This window comes from Bos javanicus, chromosome 13 (genome assembly GCF_032452875.1).
Source record: "Bos javanicus breed banteng chromosome 13, ARS-OSU_banteng_1.0, whole genome shotgun sequence".
NCBI classification, from domain to species: Eukaryota; Metazoa; Chordata; class Mammalia; order Artiodactyla; family Bovidae; genus Bos; species Bos javanicus.
In genome coordinates this window covers 38,299,933-38,310,626 of record NC_083880.1, presented here as the reverse complement: position 1 = coordinate 38,310,626, position 10,694 = coordinate 38,299,933, and the positions used below count along the sequence as shown (strand labels likewise).

Below are 10,694 nucleotides of genomic sequence, written 5' to 3'. Positions count from 1 at the left end.
AAGCATGAGAGGTGTGGGGAGTCATCACAAAGTCTCCCTCAATCCTCCGCCCCACTCAAAGCTCACTTTCCCTGTGAGGTGACCGTGTGTGCATATGCGTGTAACACACCCCAAAGCTACTGGGTCAAGATTAAGATGGGTTAAGATTCTGAATTTACAAACAAAATCTAAACAATTCCAGGTTTGTGAAATCACCCTGTAAATGCACACATTTAAATAAAAAGCAAAACCAAAGACTTTACTTCATCTTTTATTTCTTATAATTAATGGCTAATGAAAGCAAAAAATGACTGTAGCACCTACTATTTTAAGATAGCAACTGTAACTTAAGTGCTAACCTACTCTATGAAACAGGGAGCCATCCCTCAGGGTGGTAGTGGGTGTTTATTTAGGTTTCCCAAACCCAGTGACTACTAATCAATTTTATCACTGATTACAGGGAAAAAAAAAAAAACCCCAAAACATGTCATTATTATTCCCTGTAGCTGGAAAATTCCATAAACAATTTTGTCCATGTACACAGTTCCTTGACTCAAACCAGAAGATAGCTACCAAAATACCCAGAAGTACGGTTGTCAGAGAGGGCCCAGCCGCTTCTAAGAATTACCTGGAGGAAGGCCAAGGGGCAATGCAACGATATGGGGAGTGTGCACCATCTTTCCAGAGAGCAATGTTTACTGGAGGCTAAGAGATCACATGTTTATTCTTTAAAAACGGTAAATGGATCCTTTCTTCCTCGTATGAAATACAGGGAACCCCAAAACCTAAGGCATGATTTAGGAACCTCCACTGGCAGAAGCAGTTAGCTAATAGGAATTCTCACTGCATACACACCCTGGGGGTGTGTGGCCCCATCCCCGCGGTGTGCCCCAGGGAAGCGCTTGGCACACTAAACCTCACAGCCCTGAATGTCTCAGTGTGAAGACTGAACGTCCTGCCCTGGACACAGAAGGTCTGAGAGTCACCAACACTGTGCCAGTCCAGTGCTGCCTGCCCCTTATCCAGGGAAATGCCAGCCAGAGGTAGCGGAGCTGGTGTTTTATGGGCACGAGTCCGATTCTTTGAATTTATAACTTTTCTGGCTTCACCTTTTTGGTTGCAGAAATTCCACCAAGTTACTGGTTGCGCCTGTGTTGACGCAGCTCTCAGACCTTATGGCACCTGATCTCAGATCACAGCAAACAGCGACCCAACTTCCCGACTGTGAACAAGCGCTTCCTGTTCCCATGAGGCTTCCTGCCCCTAATCTAGTTTCTGGATATTCTGGTTCTTTTCCTTCTTTGTATATTCTTCCAGTCGAAGAAGCCACTTTGCCCAGTACTGGGAGCAGAGCTCGGCGTCCATGAAATGTGGGTGGGCAGGGGACCCGTTTTTGTAGGCCACCACGATCAAGCCACACTGAACCTAGGAAAGAGCAGGGCGATTCCAGAGTTTGCAGCGGCACCAGGACTGAGGCTCGCTCCCTTCTCACTCCAGGGCAAGCCCAGAGCAAAACAATCAGCAGTGAGAGCTCCCGCCTCAGTTTCTAAGATGGGCTGATGATACACAAGAACAGAAAGATGAACATAAAGAACCCGCTGTGATCATTGAAGAACTATTAACAACAAAAAGCCCAGGAAGTGGGGAAAGTGCTCTGTGAAGTGCAGAAGGACAGAACAGAGGAAGAGGTCAGATACACACAGGACAGAACTTGAAGGCGCTATGGCCTGGCATGGGCAAAGCCTGAAGCAAGCCAGGCTCTGCATCCTGACCTGAAAGCTGTAGTTGGCGTCATGGTTCACAGCACCGACATACGCCACGACTTGCAGTGGGTTGTCAAATGTGTTTCGGATGAAAGGCTTTGGCTTCTCTGATGTCTTCCAATCAATCACACAAAGCTTGCCCCTAGAGAGAAACCAAAGGAAGCCCTTGAAGGTGACAGCTCAAACTGCCCTTGAAGGTGACAGCTCAAACTGAGACTCTGTTAGGTTAACCCTGTTCTTACTATAGTTTGCTGCTTGTCACGCAATGACTATGGCTTCCATTGCCCCCAGTTCCAAGCAGACAGCCCTCTTGAGCTTTCCTTGGAACTGAAGAGGTATTGAGCCCCTCATTCAGGTCAGTGACGAGGTGTGAAGGGGTTGACCACAGGGCTGCAGTGAGGGCCCAGGGCCAGGACTGGGAAAGTCTCCCCAGAGAAAGCCTCTAAACTTTCTAGGCTTCTCTTTGGACCTCCACAGTTTAATAGTTGACAAGGGAATTGAAACTACATCTGCTATTATCTTAGTTGATTTTGCTTCAAATGTCTATCAGAATGAACCACAACAGACCAGCAGCAAAGTCCCCATTGTAAGGGACCAAGCATCATGGCGCCTCAGAAAGCAAACCTGGAGCTCAAGTCCATCAACACTTAAAAGGTACCAGCAATATGTAGAAATTCAAATGAGAAGACCTGGTTCCTGTCCTAGAAGTTTACACACAGGGCAGGGATATATTACTTTCTATTAGGGATCTTAGGGAAAAGAAAAAGTCCTGCCACATTTTTTTTAGTAAAATAACTAGTACATTCCTTCCTCTCCCCTATCCTGGTAGGGTTTTACACTTGCCAGCCGCACGTGTCAAAAGGACTGCAAGGCGGATGGGTTGAGAACCAGTGACCCTCAAGCACTCTTACTGCTCTGCCTTGACTTCAGGTTCAAAACCAGCTGTTCAGAGGGAGATCCTCCTGTTAACATAGCCCTGGAGTTAGAACCTATGCAAGGTATTTATAAAACCAGGCTAGAGGAGCGCTATCTAAAAGAAAGAAAATGTGAGCTATACACACCATTTAAAATTTTCCAGTAGTTACATCCAAAAAGAAACAGGTAAAATCTTAACATTTTATTTAACCCAATATATCCAAAATATGATCATTTCAGTATATAATTAACATTAAAAAGTTGTTAGTGAGATATTTTACATTGTTTTTTGTGCAAACTCCCTGAAATCTAGTTTGTGTATTTACAGCGCACGTCAGTTTGGCCCAGCCCCAGTCAAGTGCTTAGTGGCCCATAGGGCCCACTGCTGCCCTACTGGATGGTGCAGATGTAGAGGTAACACATCATCTTTGGAACTGTTTTCCATTCTGTAAAGCTTGACAATCTCTGCAAACGAAGAGAGGCCCTAGCATCCCCAGGGGGCTGCCATTCCCAGTTCTCTCGATAAAATCAAAATATCCTACAGTATCGACTTCTGCCATGTACCACTGTTTCCAGAAATGTACTATAACTTATAGAACTTAATATTATGGAAAAAAAATCTTAATAGTATAAACCCAAATTAAAATTGCAGTAAGACAGTCCACAAATAGCTCTTTAACAAATGAAAAGGTGCTTAGCCTAATTTATTTTGAAACGCAGACTGGAATGACGAGACACAGTGTTAAAACACCCGTTCCCTGTGACCCCGCAATTTCCCTTTCAGGTCTATACCACAGAGCAATGGTTTGATATCCCGGGTGCAAGTGACAAGTGCCTGGAGAATTTAAGAACTATTCGTGCCCAGGCCTACTTCAGATCGACTGGATTTACTCATATCTCATAGGTTGCTCACCAAAACAAACCAATGAACCTGTGCACCTGCCGAAAAAAACTGTCCAGACAGAACACAAGGAGACCTGGTTACTGCTACAGTTTGTAACTGTGAAACTCTAGAAATAACCTGAGAGCTCCCAATATGGAAGTGGATACAGTTCATTCATACTAAACAGCAGTTAAAAAGACAGAAGAGGGTCAAAATAACAAGGCTAACACTTTCTGAACAGATAGTATACATTTTAAGTACTGTACCAGGAATGTCTCATTTAACCTCTGTAACAAACCTGTGAGGTAGGTACTATTATTTGTCCTATTTTACAGATGAACAAATGGAGGTACAGAGAAGCTAAGTAAGTAGCCCAAAGTTAAGAAGAAAACCCAGAAACCAAACTCAGGCAGCATGTCTCCAGAGCCCAGTATCTTTTAACCAGAGTTCCAAAGGTTACACTAACAGATTTTGCCCCCACCGTCTTTATTGCTCACATGCTTTTTTGGGGAATATGGATATCTGCAGATTATATCTACCCTTGAAATCTGGAGTAAGTGGGGAAAACAGTAACAGCAGCAATTTAAAGATCACAGGAAGTTTTAGTGAGCTCAGTGTTCCTATGCATGTCAAACACTGCATGGAAGCCTTGAAGAAAGTTGATTTTCAGGGCCAATAGACCAAGGTGTCATTTTTAGAGAAACAGGAAAAACAATGCAGGAATCAGATTGGATCTTATGGCTGGTACCTTGCCTGAGGGTGGGGGGCGGGCGGACATGCTGGAAAACAGGCCATCCTAGCCATACTGGACAGTTACATCTTTCCTCCGCCAAACACCCTGACTTGGGCACTTAAGATTGACAAGGATGATGTGGCTCTCACCTGATGTGACTTAGCACAGGCTCTACCTTGAAGCAGGAGTTGAGAGGAAAAACTAGTGCTGGATGGGAACCATGCGTCCACCCAGAATTAACTCACCTCCACACTTGATGTGAAAAATCAAATATACTTACTGATAATCAGCCACACAGTCCAGCAGACCCACATACTGTAAGGTCTCATGTTTAACCGCACTTTCCAGGGCCCGCACTCCACTGATGTCTTTCAAAACATGCTGCACACTTTGGATGTAGCCAGATTCAAGGAGACTTTCGTCTCTTTCTTTTAAGTTCCCCTGGGGTGAAAGTATGCTTTCCAAGGCTTCATGAAACTGCTTCCCTTGTAAAAACATGTCTGAAAAGAAAATCAGAAGAAAGGGACAACAAAAAATACCCCAAACAAAGCTAGTACTAAAGAACAAATACTCTATAAGACTCTGAAGAGTGAAATTAAAAATCACATGAATTTCCTTTAAGTGATAACCTCTAAGAAACTGTATTTCGGCCTCCTGTGAAACCTAAGAACGCACTTTGAGAACAAAAGGGACTAGAAGAGCTTAGATAACACAATGGATTAAAATGAAGCATTTCTAGTAGAATTAGGCCAAAGCTAGAATTGAAGATTTGGGGGCTGCAGGACCATACCTAGTGAATTCACAAAGCACTGTGAATTTTAGAATTAATTTAATGTAGGTAACCAGTAAGTTAACCAGCTGTGACAGTTGTTAGACATTTAGAGAACTGCACTTGTTTATGGTTCTTTTTACAACCAAATCTGACTTATGAACACCGGTGGAAGCGTCCTTTACCAATAGGCTTAGTGACAGGAAAGGCATGAAAATCAAGGCATGCAGGGATTAACATTGTGGGGCTTGGGGGAGGGGAGGAAAACATGACATTCTGCACCTGCGCTTGCTTTTAGGATGAGAGCAGCCTGAGATAGTGGCTCTGTCCTCGTTTTTTTTTCCTCATACACTTTTAAGTTAAGAAAAGAGGACACAAACATATTCAACAAGTGCGAGATATGTTACATATTCACTTGACTCTTGATTAAGGGAGGAAAGACTCTTGATTAAGGGTGTTGCTACGCTAAGCACTAAGTTTGGCACTTTCAAACTTAACTTTCAAACACAGCAACCTGGCAAGGTAAGGCTCTTCACCCCCATTTTAATGAGGCCCAGGCAGTGGCTATTAAACTTCCCAAAGCAAAAAGCTGCATGGGCCTGGCCTCAGAGTCCATGCTCACTCCAGCCCATCACCCAGTAGAGCAAGAAGAAAACTCAGGGGCCATCAGGTAGCGTGACACACAGAAACAGAGGAGGAAACAGACGTGCTTGGAGACACACCCACAGAAAATGGGGAGTCATCTCAGCTAATGAGGCAATGTCGAACCACAGTACCTTTGCCAAGTTGTTTTTACAAAGATTTTGAAAGGTCAGTTCTATTACTGGCAAAAAATGGAATTGCTCTGGGGACACAACTTAGAAAGTGAAGTGAAATTCAACTGAGGACCTAAGTTATTCCACTCCAAATTTACCTGGCTTAATTGGACTTATCATTACATAAAAGGCCTACAAATGTTTAAGACTTATGGAATTAAAACCCAGGGAAAAGAAGTGTAGTTTTCATCTACAGATTAGCTTTAATGAAGCAGAACACAAACATGTTAAAAACAGGAAGGAGAAAAACGGCTTTATCAAGAGCCAAGCTAAGAGACAACCCACTCTCCAGTGCAGTCTTCACCCCTGGCGAGCTCTTCACATGTAAGGTGCAAGGCAACAAACATGAGGATCTGGGTTACAGGGTCCCTTAGGATGGTAAAGCTAAGAACATTAAACATGATTCAACTTGTGAAAATAAATTTTAAAAGATTTAAGCATTATTGTAGATAGCAATTAAGTTGGAGTGTTCCTTGAATAAATTGAAGGAATAAAAGTGAAGTTTTCAAGTCTTATATTAACAACAAAAAAATCATGAATCTCCTATATTCTAACTGACAAGCATGGGTATTTTAGAATTAACAAATATTCAATGTAGCAAAACAAAACAAAACAAAAAACGGAAAAAATAAACCCCAGCTTTCCCACTAGGATCAACACAAGTATAAATCAAAGTCAGACTTTCTTATCCTCTGCAATCTTCAAAAGGTAAATTGGTGCTTGGGAAAATGACCCCATGTTTTGGGTCTTTTTTTGGTCACACTGTACAGCATGTGGCATCTTAGTTCCCTGACCAGGGATGAACTAGCGCTGCTGCAGTGGAGCCACTAGACTGCCAGGGACGTCCCTTCCTGCTCTTTTTCTTTCTTCTTTATTTTGGGCCATGACATGAATCTGTATGTGACTGCCCCATTATTAAAAAAAAAAAAATTAATTCTGCCTGTTTAAGGTTGATCCTAAATTGACGGAGAAATCATATCATAGTAATCTAGATCTATAAAGTTGACTTCATGGAGTCAACCAGTTTTCCTTCTGCCTGGGATATCGGGGTGGCTCAAACCAAACAACTCGTCTCCTTTATCAAAGAGCCAGCAAAGTACTTCCTTCCTTTGTGCCAAGAGCTACAGACCTAGGTACGCAACATCCCAGCAGGTTTCTTAGATTCCCACAAGCTGTTTCTGGTTTAAAGAGAATAAAACAAAACAAAACTTTCCATAGGAAACAATGTCCATTTTAAATTCTAGTGTTTCAGATAAAAAACTTAAAATGCCATTAAAATATTTTTAAAAAATGCTGCTTGTTTAACAGGCTGAGAAATTTGGTTGTTGTTACTAATTAACCACGTTAAGAAGGTAGTCAGCCCCAGCATGCAGTCCTTGGCTGAGGCAGCTGAGGAATTTATATAGCACTTGACCATTTTCGCCATATCCAAACGCCACCTAAATACTTAACATTTTTCCTTTAAAACACATATGACCACAAGTTTAATGTGTTATGCATACACATATCTTTGTTCTAAGATGCCTCAAAATAAGTATTACTCCTGTATTAAAAATTAAAGTGCTTCTGGACCAGTATGGGTGCATGTCCTGCACTCTGGGAAGTGCGGACTAAAGGATGCTCAGTGCAAACTTAGCTTTAACAACTGTGATCCTGCTGGGGAGCAACGAATTCACCTGTACTAACGTTCTCTTCTTTCATCTTGCTTTTGGGTGGAATCTGTTTTACAAAAGCTATTCTCCTTGGTTGTTCAAGTTAGTGAGTTAGGACAGGAGTTGCAGGCTCTGAACATCTACCTCAGTTTACTAAGATCTAAATACAGATCACACATTCTGACTTATTGCGTCTTTAAATTTATGAGTCAGTCACTGCTGATAAGCAGACCAAAGGGGCATTTACTAGATTCTGAACAGAAAGCCTAGCAACAACTAGAACTCCATTATGTGATGATCGACTATTCCATTAAAAAAAAAAATAAAACAGGAAATTCTAATCAAGTCTATAGCTTATAAAACAAATGAATTTTATACATCTTTTAGTCAAAGTATTTATCTCTGCTTTATCTGTAAAATGGGGATAATGGTATCTGTGCTTCATAGGGTTGTCATGATAATGAAGTGAGTTATAAAAAAACGCTGTTAATACTATCATCTGAAAGCAGCTCCTCCTTAGCTATAGGGGTGCCTTCTACTCTGGGAAACATAATAACTGTTAAGAATCAGGATTGAGAAGATTACTTGAAGTATATTCGGCAAAGCCATCCTCTCCTAGTTCCAGAATCATGCGCTGCCTCCACTTCTCCAGGTAGAAAGTCTGTTCTGACGTCATGGTCTGCTGCAGGACTCGGGTCACGCTTGGTATCGCATTCCTTTGCAAAGGGATTTTCAGAGGAACTGGAGGATCCCTTGCTGGGTCTGGTTTTATGCTTTTCTCTGGATTGAACAGAGGAAACCAGTTTTGTGGAACTCCTGCTTCTTCTTCTTGCTTTGGGGCCTTACTCTTACTCACCGGTCCGTAGAGTAAAGCATCTTCCTCGAACAGAGACTGTGGAGTCCGAGCATGGCCTCTGAACGACAAGACAGACCTGACCAAGTCAGAGTATTTTTCCTGGTCCACTTGTTCATAAGGGTTCACTCTTTTTTTCCGGCCACACAAATAAGAGGAAGTGGAGAAAACAACACGGGGGGCTGCTTCTACAAAAAACCTCTTTGAACTCTGAAGCTGTCTGCAGATGGTCTGAAATACCTCCATCTTTAGACTTTTTTTCACTTCCCTCTGGTATACTTGTAACGTTGAAGGCCTTTTTAATTTTTGCTTTCCTATAAAAGAAAAAGTGGTGTTAGATGTGTTAAATGTTTGAACTATCAAAGTGAAAGCTGCAACGGTATGATATTGCTTTTTAAAATTGCATTCAACAAGTTTTTCAACATGTTTTAAACAGAGAACAAATGACTTCATATTGGATCTATTCTTTTAATTCTAACCTTAGTTCCCTGCCAGGGCTTAATGTGGGCTTTGCACCTTTTGTAGGAGAATGTTATGCCTATAGCCTGGAATATACAGGAGGGCCCATTCTCAGAGTTCTGATCTTTAAAGGTATTAACACATTTCCAAGCATAAAAAGTTACAGAACAGAAAATAATTGTCTTGTTTGAGGTTTTTAGGAGCATTGTGACCAGACCTCCCTGGGCAGCTACAAGAACAAAGGATTCCTGCACCAAGAAGTGTGCAACAACCAGTGACATGCCACTCCTCTTTTAGGATAAAAGGAGTCTAAATTCTAACTCTGGAAAAATGGCTCTTTGGGGCACTAGTCCACCATCCTCTGGGTCTGCTGGCTTTCCAGATAAAGTTGCTATTCCTTGTCCCAACAGCTTATCAGTCAATTTCTTGTCTTGTACTGCAGGTGAGCTTGGAATTGGTACCATTTGTACAAAACTACTTTTGAAGGACCAGCATTTGTTAAATGTGAAATAGCAGACAGCTTGGGACAACGTGTCCCTAACACTCACTATGGTGCCAACTGCCGCCTATGAAGGGAACTCTGTGTGATACAAAGAAACACAGGACAGGACGCTAGAGAGGCCTGGTGGTCACACTTAGCAGTTTAACCACTAATGCCTAAACATCAGATTTCTGGGGAAAAAAAAATTTTTTTTATTGGAGTATAGCTGATTTACAGTGTTATATTAGTTTCAGGTGTAGAGCAAAGTGAGTCAGTTATACATACACATATATCCCCTCTCTTTTAAGATTCTAATCCCATATGGGCCACTGCAGAGTATCGAGTAGAGTTTTCTGTGCTTTACAGCAGGTCCTTGTTTGCATATGTGCTGTGGTGTCCGACTCTTTGCTACTCCATGGACTCTCTAGGCAAGAATACTGGAGTGGGTTACCATTTCCTTCTTCAGAAGTAGTGGGGTATGTGTCACAACCCTTTCAAATTGTGGTGCTGAAGAAGACTCTTGAGAGTCCCTTGGACAGCCAAGAGATCAAACCCAGTCAATCCTAAAGGAAATCAACCTTGAATAGTCACTGGAAGGGCTGCTGCTGAAGTTCCAATAGTTTGGCCACCTGATGTGAAGAGCGATCTTTCCAATAAGGAAAGATTGGGTCTTTCCAATAAGACCCTGATGCTGGGACAGATTGAAGGCAAAGGAAGAAGGGGGCAAGAGAAGATAAGACGGTGAGAGAGCATCACTATCTTCACCGTCTGAGCCACCAGGGAAGCTCACGTCACCAACTTGATGGGCATGGATTTGATCAAACGCCAGAAGACGGTGGAGGACAGAAGTCTGGCGTGCTGCAGTCCACCGGCTGGGCTGCAGTCCATGGGTCGCAAAGAGTCGGGCACGACTGAACAAGAGCAACAATATGTCACTCCCAAATCTGCCATTTATTCCTCCCTCCTTCTCCCCAGGTAACCATAAGATTGAAAACCAGACTTTCTGAAAAACAGCATGGAGGGAGAGCTCTCATCTAACCCCTCACACCCCCTACAGTGGGCGCCGCTAGGATCCATTCAAGACTGGGCACTCGCGCTCCCGACCGGTCTGAATCGCCAGGGGCGGTCAGTAGGGCCCCGCCGCCATGTACGCGCTTCGGCGGAGCCCCACAGGACCAGGCCGGCGGCGACTCCTCGCGCGAGAATCACGGTAGGGAACAGCCGGCAGGGAGGTACCTCAGAAGCCGGTGCCCCTCCGCTAGCTTCAGCGCGCGAACGTCTCCGCGGACCGGTTCTTTCGTCCGTCCCGCGCTTTGCCCTCAGGCTACGCCCCGCCCAGGCACGGCGGCCCCAGCAAGCACTGCGGCGCTCATGCCCCGCCCCTATCCCTGG

At 43.4% G+C, this 10,694-nt stretch overlaps 1 protein-coding gene across 2 annotated transcripts; it reads right to left on the bottom strand.

Moving 5' to 3' along the window:
- Nucleotides 1-236: 236 nt before the first annotated feature.
- On the bottom strand, nt 237-10,674 carry MGME1 (mitochondrial genome maintenance exonuclease 1). 2 transcript variants are annotated; one of them, XM_061436316.1, is made up of 5 exons: nt 10,539-10,674; nt 8,095-8,676; nt 4,554-4,773; nt 1,752-1,884; nt 237-1,404 (listed from the first exon to the last, which is right to left on the bottom strand). In XM_061436316.1, exons 2-5 carry the CDS (start codon nt 8,606-8,608, stop codon nt 1,243-1,245), a joined length of 1,029 nt encoding a protein of 342 aa, XP_061292300.1. In that variant the 5' UTR covers nt 8,609-8,676; nt 10,539-10,674; the 3' UTR covers nt 237-1,242. The 2 variants fall into 2 exon arrangements, with proteins under 2 accessions (XP_061292300.1, XP_061292301.1); XM_061436317.1 differs by lacking the exon at nt 10,539-10,674 and adding an exon at nt 9,588-10,503.
- Nucleotides 10,675-10,694: the final 20 nt, after the last annotated feature.

What these genes read in the sequence shown, in the direction of transcription:
- MGME1 (XM_061436316.1), bottom strand. Translation starts at nt 8,608, where the DNA reads ATGGAGGTATTTCAGACCATCTGCAGACAGCTTCAGAGTTCAAAGAGG. An exon ending in GACTGTGTGGCTGATTATCA is followed by an intron (nt 1,885 to 4,553) that starts GTAAGTATATTT and finishes GTTTCTCTCTAG; the next exon opens with GGGCAAGCTTTGTGTGATTG. An exon ending in ACGCCAACTACAGCTTTCAG is followed by an intron (nt 1,405 to 1,751) that starts GTCAGGATGCAG and finishes GCTCTTTCCTAG; the next exon opens with GTTCAGTGTGGCTTGATCGT.